This window comes from Salminus brasiliensis, chromosome 6 (genome assembly GCF_030463535.1).
Source record: "Salminus brasiliensis chromosome 6, fSalBra1.hap2, whole genome shotgun sequence".
NCBI lineage: Eukaryota > Metazoa > Chordata > Actinopteri > Characiformes > Bryconidae > Salminus > Salminus brasiliensis.
The window spans coordinates 10,643,144-10,667,780 of NC_132883.1; the positions used below are offsets into that span (position 1 = coordinate 10,643,144).

The 24,637-nt window shown below is 40.8% G+C and overlaps 2 protein-coding genes across 2 annotated transcripts; both read right to left on the reverse strand.

The window, feature by feature from the left end:
* Positions 1-1,324: 1,324 nt before the first annotated feature.
* tcf15 (transcription factor 15) lies at positions 1,325-2,959 on the reverse strand. The gene is made up of 2 exons (XM_072680863.1): positions 2,281-2,959; positions 1,325-1,703 (listed from the first exon to the last, which is right to left on the reverse strand). The coding sequence occupies exons 1-2, from the start codon at positions 2,761-2,763 to the stop codon at positions 1,638-1,640; spliced, it is 549 nt and encodes a 182-aa protein (XP_072536964.1). The 5' UTR covers positions 2,764-2,959; the 3' UTR covers positions 1,325-1,637.
* Positions 2,960-20,515: 17,556 nt separating this feature from the next.
* On the reverse strand, positions 20,516-21,936 carry srxn1 (sulfiredoxin 1 homolog (S. cerevisiae)). The gene is made up of 2 exons (XM_072680864.1): positions 21,691-21,936; positions 20,516-21,364 (listed from the first exon to the last, which is right to left on the reverse strand). The coding sequence occupies exons 1-2, from the start codon at positions 21,925-21,927 to the stop codon at positions 21,155-21,157; spliced, it is 447 nt and encodes a 148-aa protein (XP_072536965.1). The 5' UTR covers positions 21,928-21,936; the 3' UTR covers positions 20,516-21,154.
* Between the last annotated feature and the right edge of the window lie 2,701 nt (positions 21,937-24,637).

Here is a 24,637-nt window from a genome sequence, read left to right on the forward strand (position 1 = left end):
GGCATATGAATTAAATTTGTATGAAATATCAACAAAATTTCAGGCAAAAAGAGCTATAGTGTCACTGTAATGATGTAATTCTATTCATTTGTAACCACTAAGCCTAATTTAAAATGTATAAATGAATAGATGCATTTGGGTTATTTTGAAGAACAATAAACAGTAGACTCTGCAAACACTTAGGTTTTCTTAACAGACATGGTTAATCAAAATATTAACCATAATAACATGTCATCACTTTTACAAAAATCCTGTATCTCTATATTTTGCAGTTTTTTAATTTTCGAATAAATGAAATCTAATTTAAACGCCTCAAAATGTCACGATTAATCAACCAATAGAAATGCTCTTAAATTACTTCTAAAATAATGAAGGTTAAGGCTGAAGGTTAAGGATTTTTCCCCTTCTCCTGTAAAGCAGCTGCTTGTACACACAAGGTTTCTGTGTGTTTTGGGTTTCAGTTTTATACTTAAATACATTTAGGTACAAATGCAAGTACATTCATACTTTAACTAGAACTACAGAGAGAATACTCCTATTTTTTCGTCATATTTTAGTAGTTTTCGTTTTCGTCATATTTTAGTCCGTTTTTTAAGTAAAGTGCAGAGGTGTTGTACTTAGTCCAGCCCTGGTCAGTGAAAATCCTTTTTCAGTTTCTTGATGACAGCAAGAAATATAATCCCAAGTTACAGTATTAGCTATTATCATCTGTCCTGGCACAAAAATGTACCATAACTGACAGTAATACATTTGTTTCGGTCTGGGAAGAGTTGTATATTAGGTCTTGGAGCCACTGTGAGAATTCTCGAGCCATTTGAACTACCAAAAACAAAGCTCTTCTCAAGGGGGCAATAAGTGCATGATATTTCCATAGGCTGCGTCTTCTACAGCCAGAAAACGCTCGAACAAAGCCACTGTCCCGCTACAGAAAATCAGTAAAGCAAGCTAAAAACCTATAGTCTCACATGATTTCCCTCCCTATTTATTTACATTCCACAACTGAGCTCGCTGGAAAGTACAGAAAGTGACAGGAAAACAGCATGGGCTAAGAAACGTGGAAGCTTAAATAGTCCTGTAAGTGCAGACCAAAGTGAGGCCCTTCAAACTTGCAAGCGAGCATGTGACTTTTCTGAAGCATCTGACAGGTGAAATATAAATAAGGAACATTAAAGAAGCTAACAGGAAGTGCGCTGGACACTTCATAAGACATAAGGCCTAAAGCCCAGTCATCATTGTTTCCCACTGTCACTGATCTTAGCAGCTGCAGCACATAAAACAACACACAGTGAATATAAAAAAATAAAAAAGCAGGGGGAGTTAAACATCTGATAAAAATAGACTTTATTTTATCATAGTGAGATACAAACCTCGTGATCACACACAATTTTGTACAAAAATCATAAATTCTCTTTAGAAAAAAACACGTTGATGCACTGCATGTTTAAAACAAACAAACAAACAAACAAACAAAAATGTAAAACGACAATCATAAAGAGTCCCCCTAAAGAGCTGTGTCCCGCATCACTTACGGCTCCTGTAAGTGTCAGTCTGTAAGTCAGTCTCTGCTCTGCGCGCTCCTGCGCGCGTTCTGGCCTCTCCGCGCTCCCTGAGTTCGGCACATCGCGGCTCGCGGGCAGCTACCGGCGGCTCACGCGCACTGAAGTTATTCCGCGCATCCGGAGACAGTCTTTACCATCCTTCACCTGCAACACACAACACAGAGACACACACGGAGGGGTTAGAAGGGGGGCACGTGACAGCGCTGATGGAAAGGCATATGCAGCTATATAATATAATATAGTAGGAAGCGTATATAAGTAGATTAGACATTATATATATATATATATATATATATATATATATATATATATATATATATATATAATACACACCAATTTAATTATACTCTTCCTCATAATCTCAAATACGACATACTGTATATCCGTTATATAGTTTCACAATCTCAAATCATTATTATTATTATTATTATTATTATTATTATTAATATTTGAATTATTAACAGCCACATAAAACACAATACACAACACACCCCCTCTTTTGGTCATTTAAAAGTTACTGGTAAAATAGTGTAGTATTAACCTGGGCAATATAAACGTCTGCATCCATACAGAGGTACCGTCCACACTGCAAAGTTCTAACCTCAGCCCAGCCTGAAGACGTTAGATCCTTTAGATGTTAGGGGCCTGTACGGCCAACGCTGCACTCCCTGACCCCCTTCATCCCGCCAAACCCAGCGTGTGCATGCCTGCGCGTGCTTACCCCTTTCCTCTGGTTGCTCAGGCAGAAGGTGCAGATGGTGCGCGGCTGCTTGCCGCTCCCGTCGCCACGGCACCCCGCGCTCAGGCAAGGCTGCGCGTCCTCACCGCCGTCGCCGGTCAGCAGCACGTTGGCCAAGTGGGAGATGTAGCTAGACGCGAGACGTAGCGTCTCGATTTTGGACAGTTTGCGGTCCACGGGCTCTGTGGGGATGAGCGTGCGCAGCGCCGTGAAGGCCGTGTTGACGCTTTGCGTCCTGTCCCGCTCGCGCGCGTTCGCCGCGTTGCGCTGCTTGACGATGAGCACGCCGCCCGTGCCAGGCCTGCGCGCCGCGCGCCGTCGCTTGTCCACGCTCGCGCAGCATCCGTAGCTCTGGTCCGAGCTGCCGTCGCTCTCGCTGCGGTTCTCCTCGTCGTCGGAGAGCGCGCTGGGCTCCGGGTAGAGCAGGTGCGAGGCCACGGGCCGCAGCATGGCGAACGCCATCATCAACACCCAGGTCCTCCGAAGGGCAGTGGAACAGTGAGTCTCTCCAGCGCTGGAGATATCCCGAGCATCCAGAAGGGGAGGTAGTGCTGCTGCTGCTGCTGCTGCTGCTGCTCACGCGCTGTTTACACTAATGACACATGCTGCAGACCCCGCAGGCCACGCTGGACTTCAGCTTCTCATTAACATGGTCTGAATCCCTGGACACTGCAGGCGCGAGCAGCTGCAGCCTCGCGGGCTCTTATAGGCTGGGGGGCGGAGCCACAGAAGATAAGTTCAGCCAAGACACAGAGAGCAGTCCAAACAAAAGAGATCAACAAAGTAAAGAATTCATTTGATCAATTAAACAAGCATATAAACACTGAGTAGAACATAATAATACAACAGAATAATAAAAAACAAATAATATACTACTACTAATAATAATAATAATCCATTATTAGGCTGATTTTTTATTGATATTAGTGTTTTTCCTTTTCTATTTTGCCTACGCTAACAACAACAAAATAATAATAATAATAATAATAATAATAATAATAATAATAATATAATAATATTGTTATTATTATTATTATTATTATTATTATTATTATTATCCTCATCATCATTGTAGAATATATTTAGAGCACTGGACATTTTTTCTGTCGTACTTCTTCAACATTAACAACAGCAATGATAATAATAATAATAATAATTATTATTATTATTATTATTATTATTATTATTATTATTATTGTTGTTGTTGTTGTTGTTGTTGTTACTTCTTTCTGTGTTAACATTATTATTGTTATTATTATTATTCATAATAATAATAAAAATAATATACATGTTATTATCATCATAATTATATATTTATATATATATATATATATGTATATGATGGATATATTAGTATTTCATATTAGATATAAATATAAATAAAGCATACGTGGATCAAGTGCACTTTAATGTAGCAGAATAAGGACCACGTGCTCTTTATAGCCTTGTTTGGTATCCGTTTGCTGTCCGTTTGTACAGCACACCGAGCTGACGTTTGGCGCTGTGAATTTTTAGGGTTTCGCCTGGCCGACCATTTGAGGGGGGTTAAAGAGTGTTGAAACACACACCTCCAGCAGCGGGGGCTCCAGAACCAGCCCACTCAGGCCTAATGTACGTGTTAACAAATGTCTTAACCACATCAGCACCTCTAGGTACAGTTTCAACTGCAGTCTGCTGGAGTAGACCTGTCCTGCCAGCGAACCAGACACGATACACAAACTGATCACGTTTATTGATCAGAGGATCTCAAGGCGAACTGGCTGCAAACAGCATGAGAACAGCACTAGTTTCCCAAAGCCCCCTCACCTGGGGCAGAGACCAGTTATGAATAACATGGTAGTCTAAATTGGTCATCATTATTGACGTCGTTCTAGTAATACACTACCGGTCAAAAGTATTAGAACACCCACAGTTTCCCAGGTTCTATTGCCATTTAAACAGTTCAAGTCCAGTGTATTACCTGAAATGGTACAAAGGTAAGCAGTGAATTTCCTCAAATGTTTTCCTCACAAATGAACTACAAACTGAAACGTTATGTAAATAGTAAAAACAAGTCATTGGTTGACAACTTACAGTTGGTCTGTAGCAGTGGAGGTAGCAAGATTTGTCTGTAGATTGCATGTCGAGTAGCTGTATGTGGTTAATACTAGAGAGACACTAACAGCCGGAACGAATTCCTTGTGTGTGTGAACATACTTAACATTACAATAATAATAATAATAATCTGATTCTGAAAAAAAGCTTTGAAATGTACAACTTAAAAACCCAGTTGTCTGTGTAAATGCAGTGTTGGAACAGAGTGTGTTACTGCACTCTCTACTGCAGTCTCTACACAACACTACATGTCTGGATTGCTCTCATAATAAGGATGAAAAGACTGCAGGTTTGACAGGTGTAGTGGCAGTAAGAAAGCAATTGCAAAGATGGCAAAATAAGGAAAACAGGCTTGTAAGGTTCATGCACGGTGCACTAAAAGAGAGAGAGAGAGAGAGAGAGAGAGAGAGAGAGAGAGAGAAGGACGTAATCTGGCTAGCTGAGTACTCGGTAGGTCTACTTCATAGTGACTGTAGACTCCCTGACTCCCTGACCTCTGCCTTTTCAACTTTAACCTTTCTCAGCTTGTTTGCCTGAGCCATGAAGTCATTCACCCAGGTCACCCATTCCTACACTATAGAGCCTAATTAAAATTATGTAGAGGGCTTTTTTATTGCGTTGAAAGGTTTAGCATGCCTTCATGGTGGCTGTGCTTAATTTAATTTGCAAACTAAATAAAACTTTTGTCCACAAAGTTATGAGCAGAGGTAATTACTCCCCATCAATCAACTCAACTAATTGAAATGAGGCCTATTAATGGACACAGTTGCATTTTAGTTACTGACCAAATCATGAAAATAGCTGAAAAACTATTCAATAAAAAAGTTATAAGATGAGCAGATATAACAGATATAAAGAGCCCATATCCTACATATATCTTATATTCTAATATTTATGATGGTTTATGGATTAATGGATAAATCAAGCTGTTTTAGTACTGTGTCTGATATATCAAAATTGGAACAGGTTGTTTTTGCAGCTTGTTGTTCATTTATGGGTCTTATGGACTAAGAAGTGAACATAATTGTAACCATACAAGTTTTAAACAAATAATAATAATAAATCATTATTTTTAATAACATAATAACATTTATTTTGCATGATACTGGCCCTTTAAGAAAATACAGGTTTGCAACCACATTGCATATTATATAATATTATAGTTCCAGTAAAGCTGTGTGCAAATATGATTACCTGTTAAAGGTTATTTGGTGAATAATTTGATTATTTTATTATTCAAATGAATGCATCAGTTTCTTTGAAGGTGTTTGCTAAGTACACTACATGAGCTCGTAGTGAATCTTTATGATACTTTCTGTTTACTTTTATGGTCAAAGCTCATGCATGTTGAAGGAGACCTTCCCTTGACTGCCAGCATCCATCATAACTGTCCGAGAGAAGTCTCTGTGTGTAAAATCCATCAGGCGGGTTCTGTCAGCTCTGCTCTGGCTGGGGACCGCCACAGTGCTACTGCAAATATCATTCGCATTCTCTTTAAACATCAAGGGCCCAGTTCTGTAGAGCTACGACACACACTCATACACTTGCACTTGCTCCAGAGCCACTGCTCTGGGCCTTATCTCCCAGAAGCACCATAGTAGAAGACCGGAAGCTTATCCCAACTGCTAGAGACAGTGTTCAGAGTGATACTCTCTCCACCACCATGTGATGATCTTGGTGCAGCTGAGCTTCAGGAAAGATGGCTCTGGTCGTTTCTGCTGGAAAAACTCTGACGTTCTGCATTCATCCTTTTTATGACTTTTTCCCCTCGTTTTAATGCAGGCTATTTTTTTGGGACTAAGAAAAAAAATTCTAGACAGAGATGGTGACTCGTATTCTGCACCGTTTTTTTTCCCCAAATAACAAGCAAGTAATGTTCTTATTCATCCATTATTCTCAATTTTGTGGTCTGTAACACCATTACCGTCAAACCAAAATTTATATCTCCAAATCTTAGGATGCCATTTATTTTTTGACCCGTAATGTGGAAAAAGTGACGAACACTTCAACCACAGAAGAACCATAATTTAAAAACAAAGCTATGCCAATGTAACAGGATTATTTTCTGTACTTTCTGACCATTTCTGTTGGTCCACTCATTGTGAAATATTTCACTAATGTTTCTCTGAGGAGGAGGAGTGCTGCCATACAGCCATACCATGTGGAGGCCATACTTCAATGTGGCTAGCTATGTGTGTGTGAGGGACTATGAACCCTCACCTTTACACCTGTGTAATGTGATGTGACAATAAATGTGATTTGATTAAATTTGTGTGTGTGTGTGTGTGAGCAGGTATCCCAATAGTTTTATTCCTATAGTGTATATATACAAAAGTGTTGGGACACCTGCTCTACTTTACTATCCAGGGAAGAGTTTTTACTGGGGTTGGGGGCAATGCTTTGGGGGTTTATTAGCATTTAGCAACAAGCGCATTATTGAGGTCAGGATGTTGAATGATCACCACCCAACTCCCCAACCCATCCCAAAAGTATTGAATGGAGTACCATCATTCCAGAAAATAATTAATGCCTTCATTTTTGGTACATTTTTAAGAAACCTGTAGTACATCCAGATAGTAAGAAGGATGAGAGGAATCCAAAATGAGCATGCAATAGGATTAAATCAACAGAGCAAAGCTTATTTCAAAGGCCTACACACAAAACTTTGCTATTTATTGCTGGAGACTGTGTGTGGCAATGCATCTGACATTGCTTACATGTAGTTGTTGTGGAGTCTGCAGTAGCTAAAGCAGGCCAACCACATGCAGACCCCCTGTGGCGCGGGTTTGTTTGCAGTTCTGGGGAAAGTTAAGTGTTGGGTAAATAAACGCTTGGCAGATGTTCAGGCCTGTGTGTATGAGAGTGTGTGTGTGTGTGTGTGTGTGTGTGTGTGAGTGTGTGTACATGTTTTTGTGTGGGGAAATGGAGAGGGTGACAGTGAGAGAAAGAGAAAAAAGAAGAATTGGACTTCGGAGAGGGAAATGAGAAATTAACCCCTTGAACTCTTATTATACTGGTCTTATTGTTCGATCAGAATACAGACCTTGGTGTTTAAAGGGTTAATACATAGGTTGGACAATTATAGCTGACCAATTCTAATGAACAGATGATATACAAACATTATGGTCCCACTTTACATGAAGTGTCTCTAATAACTGTGTAGTTGTGCATTATTAAAGACATATTATACAATTGCATATTATGTATTTACTATATATAACTATATACCATTGGTGCTGTAGTTACTGTTATAGATGCATTGCAGTAGAACAGCTTAAGTGCCTGATCTCAGTAGCTGTCACAAGAAAAGCAGCAGTTTGTATAGATTGAATAACCCTTGTATTATTACACATGTATAACCACACAAGCGACTATATACTATAGTATATATATATATATATATATATTTGTACTACTATAATCCACCTGTTACTATAAATACATTGTAACAGAAGTTACACCCGTTTCTGACTGATTTATTAACCTGTAACTACACAGTTACTACAGAGGCTTAATATTAAGAGGGACCAACATGATTCCCGAGGTATTTCACACACATTACGAGAAGGAGCTTTCATAAACAAATAGGAGGGATTAGGAGCAGCGAGGAGGAGCAACTACATGGGGGGCAAATGGCTTCCAGGCTTCTCTCTCCCGCTCTCTCTCTTTCTCCCTCTCTCTCTCGTAAGATGTCACAGAGGGCCTGCTTTGACAAACATGCCACAGTGTCACTTCAAACCACCAGCTCACGGTCTCCTCAGCTGCACCAACAATGGCCCTCGCTAAACACACACACCCTTGGACGTCCGATACTCGCCTTCTACACTAGCGTTTATATGAGCGTCAGGGGTCAAAGCCCACTGGGGGTACAGTGATCCCAGCAAACGACAGCAGTGATCGTAAATACCTCACTGATCACAGAAGAACATCCAGGAGCACTGCTCTGCTCTGCTTGGGTAATGGGCAGAGAGATGAAACGAGAGCTAGAGATAAGCTTCTTGTAGCTACTGTATCTATAATTCTTCTATTCTGATCAGGACTTATCAGGGGAAATCTGTCAATCATGAGAGTAGTAGACTTAAATCACCAATAAATAAGTAATCAATGTAAGTGAACATGTTCCAGTTCCAGTTTTAAGATGACTTTTTTTTTATCCGTCCAATTGATGTATTATAAATGATTTGGCTATATAGTCATTTTATCCTGCAATTATTCCTACTTCCAAATGTCCAGATATTTGTGGACATCTTTAATGAATGGTTTCAGCTACTTTAACTTGCACCTATTGCTGACACAGTTGTGCAAATGCACACACACACACACACACACAGCTTGTTTAGTCCCTGAGGAAAAGTACTGCTAATAACATACAACACAGCAAATAAACATGAACGTATTGGCACCATTTCTACAGCCAGGTGTTTGGGGGGGGATCCCCTGGGTCCTGGAGATCTACTAATCTGCAGAGTTTGTTCTAATCCTAATCTAATACACTTAAGGCTTTTATGGCATCAGAATATTAGAGCCAGGTGTGTTGAATCAGAACTCTTTAGGGCTGGGATTCCCAAAAGCATCCTAGCCAAATAATGGGCCTCATTCACCAACTATTCTTAGGAAGAAATTTCTTCCTAAGACTTACCTTCTTAAAAGTTTTCGAAATCTTCGTAGAAACACTTATGCAGTATATGGAGTAACATATAACTTATATTCACCACCTTCCAAGAAAAGGACCTGCATTAAGGGTTGAATTTATAACATCCACCCAAACATTTGTATGTCTGCTCTAACCATTTAGTGGAGGAGCATCCAACACCAGAACATCCTTACCCAGAGAAACAGCTCAGTTTTGAAGCTCTAAAGAAGTGGGCGTGTGGGGTGCTTGCAATGCTATAAGGTTAGCTCTTACGCTAAAGTCTTACCTGACAGCCTCACATGGACCCAATGCATCCGCTTCACCAGAGCATCATAACCAAGTTTCCTCTCCAAAATAATGAAGAGCTGATGGATGGATGTTTGGGTGGATGTTTTCAATTTAGCACCTTCAACCATAGACGCAGGTCCTCTTCTTCTCTGGATATGGTTTCCCACAGCACTTTGTTTTTTTGTGTTGTGTAGCTCTAAATAGTATTGAATAGGTTGTTGGATTCTTGGTTTAGCACAGCTAGCATCTTTATGACCAGTGTCCTCAGCAGTAATCTACTTCGGACTGCGTTCACTTTATACAATGCAACCGTAAATCATTTAATTAAAAAAATTTCATTGTAACACAAAGGTGGACGGGACAGACTCCCAAATAAGGTGAATTGCTCCAGTATGGACAAAAAGGGCAGGAAGACATTAAAGCTGTTTATTGTGACTAAAATGTGTCAGGTCTGAAAGTGTGAAGCTGAATAAACTCACTATCAGTCAGACGTGTCACTGGTGCCATTCAGCTATTTACTGAGCTCAGCAGGGAGCAAACTGACCACAAGTTTTACCTCTCCCTCTCCACAGAGAGAGGAAAAGAGAGAGAGAGAGAGAGAGAGAGAGAGAGAGAGAGAGAGAGAGAGAGAGAGGGAGAGAATGAAAGAGAGCAACATATGTAAATAAAAAAGAGGGGTGAGAGAGGAATGGGCCAGATGCTCATATATTAGAAGACATAAAGTATGTTTAATGCATCTGAATGAGAGGAACAGGTGTGTATGTGTATGTGTGTGTGTTTGTGCAATGGTGAATGCAAAGTTCTCACTGGAGTGGAGTACGGGAATCCCCCAGATTCACCACCCTTTAACACACCTCGCTAAACACACCCCTTCCCAGCCTGCACTCGTAAAGCTGACACCTCACCTACCCTCCTTCATTCCTGTGGCTCTGGGACGTTGAGGGCGGACGCTGCTGGGGAATGGACGCTGGCCAGTTGCTAACATTCCTCACACTTCGGTTAAACTTTAAGGACACAAGGGGGTCCTTATGAGGGGGTCCAGTCTCTTAATAACATACATAGTGTACATAACTTACATATTTCTTTAGGGTAGTTACTAAAAATAATTAGTCTTAGTGACTAAAGAATGTACCTGGAGCTTAATGGGTTAATCATGTCTGAATGTAAATTAGTTAAAATGCCATTCTGTTTGAAATTGATGCCATTATTAATGAAGTCATATCTAATAGCTCTGTATAAATGTGCTTCGCAGCAGACCTGCTTTAAGTCAAAACACTCTCTAAAGGACCCGGGTCAAACACTCTGTGATTAATCACTCTAGCGGTGCATGTTGCGGCCATGTGTGTGTGAGCAAAAGTGTAATGTGTTTTCAGGACAACTCATTTTTCACAGCATTAGCCGAGGGCCCCCTTGCATTTTCTTTAAGCATCTTGAGAGGAAGTATAGTCAGTTAACCGTGTGTGTATGTGTGTATGTGTGTGGTTTGCTGTGTTGCAAAGCCTGTCTTCTGGACGGTACCACCAGCGGTCAGTTTGGTCAGCGTATGAGCACAAACAAAGCCCTCAGCTGTCTCAGGCAGGTTCTCAGGACGCAGGTCAGCGACTCCCTCAGGTAAGGGGTCAGTGGCAGGAAGCAGGATGGGAAAAGGAAGCCCATTCAATTTCTGTTGCCCCATAACTGTCTGACCCCATAACTATCCAGCCCCAGTGGAGGATGTCATAGATTCTACACAATTAGGATGGCATAAGCTATGAATTTTACTCCCCATGTGGGGGCCTAGACTTTTTTTTGTCTAAGGTTCAAAATGTGACCACACTCTTCAAATAAATCTTTAAACCATTTTAAACCTAAAAGCCTGTATGTGGGCCTAGATTTGAATTCCTCACCCTCAGTTAACATGTTATATAGCTGCTGGTTTAAGAGTTGCAAAGCCGGTTCGACCTAATTGGTGAAATAAAATAGCCACCAACGAGCGCTGTACTTTAGTTTACTACTGCGCCACCCTTTTGTTGTTTAACGATGCTCAGGTGAAGGAGAAGAAGCAATGCTTTATTTTTAAGACTGAAAAGACTGTTTTTTGTTTGTCTGTCTGAACGTTTTTCCTTCTCCTGTAAAGTTCCTGTTTTGGCTACGATGTACACTATGTGGACAAAAGTATTTGGACACTTACCCATTCATTGCTTCTTCCTAAATCAAGGGTATTCAAAAAGTGGAAGTAACCGTCTACTAGATTCTGGAGTACTGCTGTGAGGATTTGATTGGATGATCACAACGCCACCTCATCCGCAACTCATCCTAAAAGTATTGGATAGAGCACCATTAGTTCAGAGAACTCAGCTTCACTCTCCACGCTCAATGCAGGGGGGCCCTTATACCCCTCTAGCCCACGCCTGGCATTAGGTATGGTGCCAATAAGTTTATGTTTATCTGGGTGCAACTTACAACTGCATTCATTAGACAGGGTGTCTACATTTGGACATGTAGTGTATATGTAATGTATATGACAGCATAAACAATATATAATAATGATATATATATAAATATATATATATTTATATATATTACTGAGCAGTTACTGAACCTGTAATTAAATAAATATATAATTCATTAAAAAAGCTTTGGGTTTAAAGAGTTGAGGGAAAAATTCAGCCAGTTTGAACCTAATCTCTACTTGTTGCATATGATCAGTTAGCATGGACAGTGATTTCATCGGGTTTCCTCAAATTGCAGCTGAGATACATGGTAAAGAGCGGTCTGGCACACATTACACGGCTACAGTGGGAGGGGGGGGGCATACTCAGAATTTTCGGAAAACAGCTCCAGAGTAATGCATTACTAAACGGAACCAATGGATGAGTTGCGAAGCAGGAGGTCAGTCTTACTGTCCATGCTGTTGGGATTTTATAGAGGAAAACCAAAGTACTGTAAAACCACAGAGAGAGAGAGAGAGAGAGAGAGGGAGAGAGAGAGAGAGAGAGAGAGAGAGAGAGAGAGAGAGAGAGAGAGAGAGCTGTATGGTTATTAGTAATGCCTTTACAAGCTTGACCTGGTCACTCTGCTGTGTAATTGTGTAGAGTAGTGAAATCCGTTCTATCCTCTTATGCATCGTTACAGTGTTTGACTCACACTGAACCCTGGTCTAGGCTATAACAGGACTAGTAGGTTACAGACTTATGTTCACCAGCCATTGGGGATTGAGGACCACAAGGAGAGAGACAAACAGTGTTGGAACTATGGAATCTCTCCCACACACACATGCAGACATACACAGAGATACACATGAGACTCACATGAGTGAACAGAAAGCATAGCAGCATGACGCTGGCTGACTTCTATAAAGATCAAAGTGGTAGAGTTACGCCATAGACAGCCATGTTCACAGACAACGACAGGTGCTTTTGGGGCCCAGACACTCAAAGACACACTCACTGAGGCAAACATGCATACACAGATTTTTCTGGTACCAGCACAGACGAAAACTGATATGAACATATACACTAACGGAGCGATTTATTGGGACCTGTACAAGTACTGACTCATGCAAGCATCCAATTGTGTGGCAGCAGTGCAATGTGGAGGAATGTGATCTCAGTGATTTTGAGTATTGTAGGATTGTTGGTATCAGATCATTTCTGATATATCAGGGATTTTCAGCATAATGGTACAATAAAGACATATAGTCATTGAGGAGAATGGGGTATAACAGCAGAAGCCGTGTCAGGTTCAAAGCCTGTCAGCCAAAAACAGAAAGCTGAGGCTGCAGTAGGGACAGATCCACCAAAAGTGATGAAACTTGATTTCTGCACACAGAACAACAACAACTACAGCATGAATCCATGGATTCAACCTGCCTTGTGTCAGCAGTCCAGGATGGTGGAGGTGGTGTAATGGTGTGGGTGATTTTGTTTTTGGCACACTTCGGTTAATACCAATCTATCATCGCCTAAATGTCACATCCTATTTGAGTATTATGTGAGAGTTATTGCTTACTCCCCATAGAGTTGGACAGTGGAATTCATACCTGAAGCCACCCCTAAAGGACACATGTCAACACAGTATTCGTTGATGAGCTGAGAGAACCTGAGCGTGCGGACTGAGGCAGTAGAGTTATTACAGAATTTTACAAGAATATGTCTTTGGTTATGCAGCATTACACAGCTCTCGCGAGCGCTGTCCTGCCTGCTTCACCAGAGTTACATAGTGCAGTTAGCATTGTGTCAAGCCTGGATTAGCACTGATAGAGACACTATTCTCCTTATTACAAGTCTCAGCTTTTAAAAAGGCTAGGTTTTTAGTCTGACCCTTTCCATTGAAGCTAAAATATGCATAGCACATGCACAGAAAGCTGTTCCTCCCCTAAATGACCTGGAACAACCCACTTCTCTCTTTTCCTCTCGCCTTCTCTCTCTCATGTCCACCGTATACTCAGCCTGGGCAGGAGAGTAATCTCCATAGATAAAGAAAACTGACGCTACCATTGAAGTTCATTTCATTTCTCCCAAAAGTAGCAGGTGCAACTCAAAGCCCCCCAGTAGGATGTCTGCCCCCCATCTCTGTCTCCCTCTCTCTCTGTCCAGATAGAGAAGGGGATTCGCGTGTCAAGAGTCCTTTGAGGATACTGTTACTTCCAGACAGTCAGCGAGCCACAGGAAGTCTTCTTACACGCGACGATTCTTTCGCCAGAATTTTACAGTTGAGCAGGGCTGGCCCACCGGGGGCCCGGGCCCCCCTCTCTACTTCCTGAAGGCCCCCACAGGGAGGCGGACAGCCAGGTCTGGACCCTAGGGGCTCATCCATTGCTGTGGAAATGCTTCGTTATCTTCCTGAGCCGACCTGTGAGGTAGCAATCACCAGTCGCAGGTCTGCACCTTCCGCACCTTCCTCCCTGATCAAAGACAACAGACGGAGAGGCTGAGCCGTTGCACTCAGGGGTTCTTTGTGTGAGAACTGCACAACTTTGTGCATGCTTAAAAAGAGGGTGCTTCAGGGGCTCAGTAGTAAAGACAGTGGTCCCATATATAATACAAGTGTATCAGTACAAGTGTAATTGGTATGTTTTCTATGTCCGTATACAGTACAATTGCAGCAAGCAAAGAAGTGCTGATTATCAGATGAGAGGGTAATCATCTAGCATTTTATTCCAGTGTTGGAGCCCATATGATACACTGGTACAGTAGTAAGAGTAAGAGTAGTTTACAGCAGATTACTGAAATTGAAATGATGAGTGAAATTGTCAGTGCATGTGTAGGTGTGCTTTTAGAGTGGTCACATTTAGTGAAGAGTGTAAATGGAATGTGGCCAAAGTACATCCAGATTCAATCTGGACATGAAACACATGTTAATGCAACATGTAACCAAGCTTTAACAGTCTTGATACCATCTTAAAACTGATGGCCTAATGTTTTATCCACTAAAAGCTTGGGTAGATTCAAGCCCTATACAAGCACACCCCAGCAATTACTAAAACGATTGTGTGACAGTGTTCTTCTTTTTTATAAAGTTTTATTTCTGACTTTAAATCATTTTCTCCCCAATTTGGATCGCCAATTACCTATCCCATAAATATTCTCCCCCATTAGATACAATGCTCCCGATACGGGCGAAGACCAAAACACACCTCCTTCAACACATTGTGGGCAGTGGTGGCTCAGCGGTTAGAGCGCCGGGTTATCAATAACAGGGTTGTGGGTTCAATTCCCGGGCTTGGCAAGCTGCCACTGTTGGGCCCTTAAGCAAGGCCCTTTACCCTCTCTGCTCCCCGGGTGCTGGAGTTGGCTGTTATGTACTCACTTCCCCTAGCTCACTACCACAGATGGGTTAAATGCGGCGGACACATTTCGCTGTGCAGTGCACACTGTACAGTGACAAATACGTGCACCTTTTATCTTTACGTGTGCATGAATGCACTGGCTCTGAAGCATCAGCCAGCACTGCACTGGAGTGAAGAGTCGGCCAGCACTGCACTGGAGTAAAGAATCGGCCAGCAGACGTCAGTTTCGTCCAGCACTGCACTGGAGTAAAGAATCGGCCAGCAGACGTCAGTTTCGTCCAGCACTGCACTGGAGTGAAGAATCGGCCAGCAGACGCCAGTGTCGGCCAGCACTGCACTGGAGTGAAGAATCGGCCAGCAGACGCCAGTGTCGGCCAGCGCTGCACTGGAGTGATGTTGGGAAAAAGTGTTATCTACCCACTCTGAAAAGAGCAAGGCCAATTGTGCTCTCTTGGGGCCCCAGCTGCAAATGACAATCAGGATGACCGGAATTCGAACCAGCGATCATTAGGACCATCAATAAATAATGAGGACAACCCATAATAATCGTTGTCTTTAAATATTCAAGCATATATGGACATTGGATTTTCATTTGAACAAAATTGAGGGATAGAAGTAATATAACTGAACAAACTGAAGAGATGTTTTAACAGAAAAAAAATATTCATGAAAATGTATTTTTCTTGTATGGGAAATGTTAGTAGCTATGTCCTAATAGCTTAAAGCCTATTCACTCGTCCAATTTTCATGGCTGAAAAAAACATGTCAAGTTTTAAAAGCAACCACACGTATATTAATCATTTCACCCAGAGTTTAAAACCGATGGACTGCAACATGACATACATTTTTCTTAATAAGAGCCTGCTCACACAATCAGCCAGAGCTCTGCTGTCATGGTTACAGACCAAACAAATGTGCATCCAGAAGGTTTGTAGCAGAGCACACAAGCTTGAGTGTAGAAGGCAAAAAAAAGAAAAGAAAAGAAAAGAAAAGAAAAGAAATTGTACATGATGCAAAAATATAACCATTTACTAGTCTTTTCCCACTCCTCCCTGCAGAATGCTTTCAGCTGTGTGATGTTTCAACTACAATTTTGGGACGGGTGGTCTCAAGGCCTCTATTTCAAATAAGAATTCATAGTGGATTGTATAATGGAGAGCTAAAACCATGTCACATCAACTGTGGCAAGAGCTACCTGTTTTAATTTTAGGGATTTTAAGAAGTAAAAGTGAGGGGGGTGTCTTAACAGTTTCCTCGCAAGAACGTTTTATGTGTTTACTTATTTTACCTACCTCTCTCAATACTGTTGAAATGGATATCATGCATCTATATATTTAAATAACATACAGAGATTTGAGAGAAGTGGAGAATTTAAAAAAACTCCCACTTCTCTGACTCTGGGTTGTGGTGTGTTGACATTTTCTGAAAAATGTCATGAAGTTGAATATTCCATAACTCTGCCAAAAACAACAGAGTGAAAAGGCCAGCATAAATCTGTCTGTAAAAACACTCACAGTTATTTATTGCTGCTGTGAAGCTTGCTTAAATTATTCATACCTTTGTCTGAGGAACTATCAGCGGTTTTTACTGGAAAATAGAGCAAGAAAACTTGATCTTTTCTTTATTTATTTATTGTTATACATGAGACATTTGTTAAATGCATAGATATTTCATGTACAATCAGGATTGTAAATCTGCATTTTGTGCTAGATGCCCCTAAAATCAGGCGGTATTTAATGCATTATTTGATCAAAAACATATAGTACAATATAAATGTAAATCACATTATTTGCCTCGCTCATGTTCATGTACTGTCATGAATGCATATGAAATTGTAACTGCCATCTCTTTTTTCTTTCTTTTGCCGGGTCATACCCGAAGTACTCTCAGGTCAAAGGGCAAAAGGAAGAGTCCTCAGTTGTGGAAAAGATTCCTTCTGCATGTGCTCATCTTCAGTCCACTGAGGTCTACACCCGACATCAAACACACACACACACACACACACACATACACACCTGAGAGTTTATTGGATACACCCGGTCAATGTGTGTGTCATTAGAAACACATTTAACACTCAGGTGAAAAGGTCAACACCGCCCTTCTTCCGACCGTGGGCGCAAGCGTTTGGTGCATGCTGGCTTTAAAAATGGTTTTACAGCCACATGTTGACCATACAGGCTCATTCGGTAGAACAGCTAGACCGCTCACATTCCAGCTGTTTTCTCACATCAGCTGTTATCAGCACATTTACTGGGAGTTAAATTACTTTACAGGAGTTAAACTGCATTACAAACAAAGGACAGATTTTTATCTAGTATTAAAATGAAATAAATTAAACAGGCTATCCATCATGTTTCTTGTTCTTTAGTTTTTCCAACTAAAGCCGTCCTAATGTTTTAGCTTTATACCAAACAGTTATATTTCACTGTTTAAGGTCCACTTTAATCCCTTGGAACTAAACAAACTGCACATCATTTAAGTACCAGAGTGGACTGAAAAACCCATTAAAACTTCAACATGAATGGGTAAGACTAAATTAACACATCTCTACGTGTGTGTATGTTATCTGTCTATCTGTGTTATCAATATTCTGTGATCAATCATGAATAATCTCAAGTTAAAAGCTAGCTATCATGTCCTTAAATTTTTGGGCAGGAAAACAAATTAACAAACTGTCTAGAGGAATCCGGCTTTTTTTCTTATAATATCTTGGAGTAGTTTTTAAAACTTTAGCCTCGAACACAGAAGCTTTAATAGAGAAAATGCTTCAACAACTTCTTAAGAGATAAATGGAGGATCAGTCATTGGGCTGGATTAAGCTAAGACCTAAGAAAGGAGAAGTGTGTGTGTGTGTGTGTGTGTGTGTGTGTGTGTGTGAGAGAGAGAGAGAGAGAGAGAGAAAGAGAGAGAAATGAGGGAGGGGTAAGAGATTATGAGTTAGCTGATGAGATGAGATGATTTAATCCATATTTCAGAATAATTAAAGTGTAATCTACCCTCTGAGCTTAACAGTAGCATTGCTCTGTTTACATCACTAAATAACCCAGCTAATGCGTCACTATAGGCACTGTACATAGAGGGACCTATGGAGGAAGTTAGAGTTGGCAGGTAAATTGTGTGCGTTAATGTGTTAACATTGACAACACTTGTACAAGCCACTTGTAGCCACTTTCCTAAATCTGAATCTGGAAGAATCTGACCCAAACTGGTACCCTCAGCTATAAGGAAATTGGTTTAGATGGTCAGGAAAGAAAAAAAAAACAAGAACCACCAAGGTACAGGTCTGCCATGAACTGGTGCTGGAACACCAGTGTCACTGTCTGTAGTCAAGCATATGGACTGAGAGGCTGCTGTCCAACAAAAAAGCTTCAAGCTTGACTACATTTTGCAGCTGCCCACATGGACAGAGAAAAATGGCTTTAGAAGGAAAGTTTACCAGTGAGATAAAACATAGACGTTTGAAGGTATTTAAGGTATTTAAGCCCAAAAACACTGTACCACCTGTTTAGCATGGAGGTGGGCAACATGTTTGTAATCATGATGAAATTTGATATTGCGATACACAATATGCCTTTATGAGTAAATGGTGGATATCGTCAGTACTTTTTGAACACTGACCAACAGGTTTCATTACAGAGAGTAATTAGCCCTGTTTAACTGGATAGAACAGAAAAGAAATTAGCAAAAAAGTAAATATGGGAGAGTATTTAAATAGTATTTTTTATTTTTTATTTTGTCTATTTGGCCAAAATATTGAAATTAATATTGTGTATATTGAAAATGTGTTTTTACCATATCACTCAGCAATAGTGGTAATAACGCAATCAGATTCAGTCAAGGGCATACAACATTAAAAAAAAGGTTATGATAGATTACATTCCACATATTAAAATAAATATAGCATGATTAATTACCATAAATAAACAAACTGTATTGCATAGCCTTTAAGACTTACATATGTACATATATCTGTTCTGATTGGCTGCCTTTATTTAAAAAGCAGTCCAGGCTGAAATGAGCTTTTAATGTATACAAGGTAAAAAAATCACATGAAGAAGAATTAGTGGGTGTATGCAAATAATAGCTATTGAAACCATGCCTAGTGCCACGTGTGGGCTAGAGGGATGTAAAGCCCCCCCAGCATTGAGCTGTGGAGCAGTGCAACTGTGTTCTCTGGAATGATGGTGCTCTATTCAATACTTTTGTAATGAGCTGGGGAATTGGGAATGAGATAGGGTGGTGATCATCACAGTCTCACAGCAGTGCTCCAAAATATACTAGAAAGTCGTCCATAGACAGTAGAGACAGTTACTCCAACAAAACCACAAAAACTCTTTTTTAACACCCTTGATTTCAGAAGAAACAATGAATAAGCAGGTGTCCCAATACTTATATAGTATCCATATAGTGTCAATTCTATTTACGGACCATTGACTGAAGAGTAAACAGTATATCTGAAACTTTACCAGTGTTTGCATACTACACCAAACCGTTTTGTTTACAAATAAGGTTGGCATGAAAAAGGCCTCAACACCATCAGCTAACAAAATCCCTCTATAGTCCATGTCATCTGCAATCCAACAGCAGTCTGGGAATTTGAGGCCCAGCTTACAAACCTGCCTATATATAGTCTAGTAATATCATCAGAGTGGCTGTGACCATTTTTTTTTTTGCTGTCCAGTCCACAATATGGTCTGGTTCTCATGACACATGACCCCAAACATATCCTGCTCTGATTAACAAGCTTGGTGGAATTATATTGGAGAACATTGTAGTTTCTCAAGTATGCACCGCTTCTTTACCAGTCTGAACTTTCATTTCAATACAATTTATTTTATTTGTCTCAGATGTCAATGGTTTTATACTTGTCTAAATGACATCTCCACCTCCTTTGCGCCATTAGCAGCTTCATCTACCCATCAAACTGGATTCAAATGGGTATGCCATGCACAGCAGGCCACATTTGCATCACAGCTAAATACAGTTCGATTTGTATATAGAACAGTTCAGTCACAACCGTGCTAGTCTGACCAGGTGAAACCAGGTGGCAACAAATAAGTGAGTCCTGTTGACTATAGTGACTACAGCCCCCACATCAGCATTCCTTCTCCGAGAAGTCTGATTTGACCCCTGAACTTCATGGTCTCAGCAGGCTGTGAAACATTGAGTCTGAGGAACATCGAGGAGCTGGACTGCGGCCAGGTCAACACGTGCTATTGGACAAACTGTGGTCTGAATGACCAATGTGACATCAGCCATTGGTCAGATATTTGATCCATTTGTTGTTTGGCATTTAGAACCAGCTGAAGCCATAGTCTGGGACATCTGGTACCCAGAGCTGCAGAAAGTACAGAGTCTACTGAGATTCCACTGAGGAGATGGCGACCAGGAGGTACACTGAAAATGAGGAATTCAATACTTCTGTAGGGCAATATTAAAAGGACAGTTTAATTTTTAAATACATAAGTATTTAGAAAGATATGTCATGTAAACAAACACGGTCATTGTGGTCAACAACCGAAATGCAGCCTTGATAGACCAATGGCGCCACCTTGTGGTAAATACCAGCAGTATGCTCACAAGCAGAAAGGCTTATATGTTGATACTAGACTTTATTCAGTCCTTCTCATGTATTCTCAAACATACAAAAAAATTCTTGTATTAAACATAAAATACATTAGAAAAATCATGAAGTTGTCAATGATCACATTCTTTGGCCAACATTTCATTTTTGGCCCAGAATGGTAATTGGCCTATTTGTGGTCTAAAAGATTTTGATTGAACTTAATCAATCAATCAAACTGTATATCTCAAACTACCCCAGATATTTCTCATGACATACACAATATTAATATGATACATTTAAATAAAGACAGAGTGCACTATTAGAGACAGGTTGGCATGCATAAGGATGCAACCTATATAACCCCCTATGTTAAGCAACTTAAGGGTGTTCTCCATTGCTTCATCACATTCTGGAAGATTATGGTAGATACTACCACTGCATACCAGCAGTCCACTTGAACCATGAGGTCATGGTCAAGTCCCCTACATCCTTCTTCTGTCTCAGGTCACTGGAGATTAGGTGTTGAAGCTCCCAAATAGGTGCGCAGGTCTGAAATGCTTGATTTGATGATCTTGGCTGGAATAGATTTCATCTGCAGCCTCTGGTAAGCAGCAAATCTATGACAGCCTCCAAATGAGTAGTAGTAGTTACCTCCCTTTTCTCCTGTGATCCATAACACGTCTATGGGAGGAACGATTCGGATATCAGATGTCTCCTGTGGAAATGCAAATGTGGATGTAAATGTGTGTTCTGGTAAAGTAAAGAATATTAGTTTCCTTTTTAGAGTAATTCATAATGGTTCTCTTGCTCTATTCCAGCTGCCAACACATCTGAAATAAAGCCATTAAGAACACTGAACACCTGGGACAGGTGTGCTAAGAGCAGTAACAGAGCAAACGCATGGACTGTCTTGAGGAACACTCCTTTGAGAGGCACAGGGCTTCTACTAGACCTGCTTTCTATTCGTTTAATAGGGCATCAGGCAACGTGTTTCAGTCCCAGCTATAAGATTAGATGTTATAGTTAGATTTTAAGCCTTACCTTTATTGTATCCATGAGACTCTGAACTTTCTGCTCGTCTAAAACTGAAGGAATGGGTCGAATGATCACATCCATTGGGACGTTGTGAACTTCAGCAACATTGTCTGAATGAATCGACCGGTTTTCGTGGTTTAAACTGCCCATAGTGCTCTGATTACTAAGACTGGCCTGTTGTAGAGAGCAGATAGAAACCCTGCTGTAGGTCCTGTCAAAGACTTTGCCCAAAACTCGCAACATCACGCTGACTAATCCCGGAAAGACGCGCCTCTGCGCATGCGTCACGCTGTGGGTGCGTTCACGCACCACAACAGGCAGGTTGGTTTATCGGTGTCTGACGTTGGTTGTAGGTTCGTATAATGTCTGCGTTGTGTCTTCACGAGGGACAGGCTTCCTGTAGGACAAATAACAAATAAAAATCCCCCAAATCAGCTGTTCATTGTGATATGTCGTGCAGCAACAGCCGTAAAACCGAGCAAACATATGGCTACGGTGAAACCTGGCATAGAGTAGATCTGTCTCCTTATAGAGAGAGAGTCAGAGACAGGACACAGCAAGCTAATGCTCTTCATCAACCTCCAACAGATACAGATCAGCTAGTGGTCCTAAAGTCGAGTCAAAGGCTTATTCAAATACGCAGACCAGGCTGACTCTGGCCACCAGGGGGAGCCACTGAGCTCCTTCTTTGTAATCATGGTAAGGTGAAAATAATGACAAGGCACTCCATAGTCATTAGACTATGGACATTAGAGTTGGACACAGATGGAATTTGGCTTCTGCCTTTAACCCATCCATGCAGTGACCCGTGCACACACTAGTGAAACACGCACAATGACTGTGAGCACATGAGTCCAGAGCAGTGGGCAGCCCAGGGAGCAGAGAGGGTTAGGGGCCGTGCTCTTAGGACCAACACTGGCAGTTTGCCGAGCCCAGGTATCGAACCTGCAACCCTGTCATCAGTAGTCCAGAGCTCCAACCACTGAGCCACCGCTGCCCTATTGTAGTGGTCCTTTTGAGTTTGAGATGCCTTTCTCTCTCTTCTGCAGTAACACACATTTCAGCATAGCAAATAGTAGATGTTTATATAGCTTTTTTTTAGTAATATTTGAGATGGAGTGTCAGTGTTGTTCTACTCACTCAATAAACTAATCATATAGCAAATCAAGCATTTCTGTGTAAAACGTTGAGTAATGGAACTCATGGACAAGCAGGGCCTCTTAGAAGTGAGCATATGGATTTTGTTGTTGGGTGATAACATCACAAAAATCAATAGCATGATTAATTTATCATTTTACCTCGATTATGATTAACGAACGATTATATTTGCTTGGTGTTTGAGTTCACCTCCATGTTGCTTTCATGTTGCAGGCTGAATAGGGTGGAGTCACACACGTGGTGGTATGTTTTAAGGGGAGAGTACATGAACACAGAGTGGAGGAAATAGAAATCTGTATTTTGTACAGAATTAAATAACATGGTGAAGATTGCGTTGTTTAGAGGATATGAATGTGTATAGTTGCTGTGTCTCTAATTTTGCTGCTTTTCACCTTTTGACATAATTAGAATATTTCTTTACATTTGATAATGAATGCAGAAGTGCTTCAAAATGTACAAGATACAAGATATCATCACTGTCCAATGAAAAACATGTATCCTTCTATTTATATGCCCAACACTTAAAAGTTTAAAAGTAGAACTTTGTGAACTTGAAAAAGTGACAGCAAAAAAGACAACATACCAAAACTATAGTACTCCAACAGATTCCCTGCTTGGACCTCTAATGACATTTTCACTGTGAAACAAAATTGTTTGGAAATGTCTTCATCCTGCTCTAGTAAAATATATGCAGCTGATGCATTTACATATCAAACATGCTATCCAGATAATTGCGGATTCAGCTAATGAAATGTAACACAGCGTGCCTGAGAGTCATTATGTACAGCTATGTGTTTGAACTTACATGGTAATGAGCACCTCATTAAAATAATGGTCAGCAAAAGACCCTTTACCCCTACAACCACATTATTTGGCTGCTGGGAGTACGAAATGATGGCAGCCTTTTGAAATCCTGCCTGTCAGTCGCTCACATAGTCCCTCAGACAGCCTTAAAGGAGAATGTCCATCATCATCCAGGTCTGCCAGTGCTAACGAATCTGATGATCACTGTCTTTCTAATCAATCTAGGAAACATCAAATGTGTATTTTGGCAGTGTGGGTGTATGTGTGTGTGTGTGCGTATTTTACACTAGGTCATGGAAGGGACATCTCACACATGATAATTAGCTGTTAATATTAGATTTGACTCCCATGAGACTCCAATCACTGGAGCTGCTGTAGAAAATTACCTGCCAAGTGCCTGTCGACAGACACACCAGCTATTTTTATTTATATCCGTTTTTTCTCGCTCATTCTCTCTCTCTCACTCCCTCTCTCTCTCTCTCGCTCTCTGCCTCCTGTCCTCCATGCAGCCAAATGCCGTTCTGTGCATTTAAAGTGATAATGATGGCTGGGAGCTTTTGCTGTTGGATTATGCGCTGCCATTCGGGGATGAAGTAATTGAAATGGATTTATATAGGCGCTGTGGTGACAGGTTGTTAGAGCTGATTTGCACTGCAGTTGGGCCTACTGCTCATTTTATATTATACTCCAGCTTGGCTCTGATCCCTGGACACAGATTCCAAGACCAAAATGGACTTTTAGTGGGGAATTCCTATTCACAATATAATGTAGTCAGACACCAGCTTTTAAGATTTTAATCTGATCTCTTTCTAGTTTTCATTTGCTTTCATCACATGTATTTTAATATGTAAAGAACACACCAGTGCCTAGAAAAATCAGATCCCATTCTGAACAGGAAACACATGAATGAAAACTTCCATCCCTCTTAAACATAAATCTGATGAGACAAATCAATAATAGCCATTTTCAGATTGATGTGAATTCTATCACT

Coding starts and splice junctions, on each gene's coding strand:
- srxn1 (XM_072680864.1), bottom strand. CDS start 21,927: ATGTTGCGAGTTTTGGGCAAAGTCTTTGACAGGACCTACAGCAGGGTT. Junction 21,365..21,690: donor GTCTCATGGATACAATAAAG/GTAAGGCTTAAA, acceptor GCATTTCCACAG/GAGACATCTGATATCCGAAT.
- tcf15 (XM_072680863.1), bottom strand. CDS start 2,763: ATGATGGCGTTCGCCATGCTGCGGCCCGTGGCCTCGCACCTGCTCTAC. Junction 1,704..2,280: donor TGAGCAACCAGAGGAAAGGG/GTAAGCACGCGC, acceptor TGTGTGTTGCAG/GTGAAGGATGGTAAAGACTG.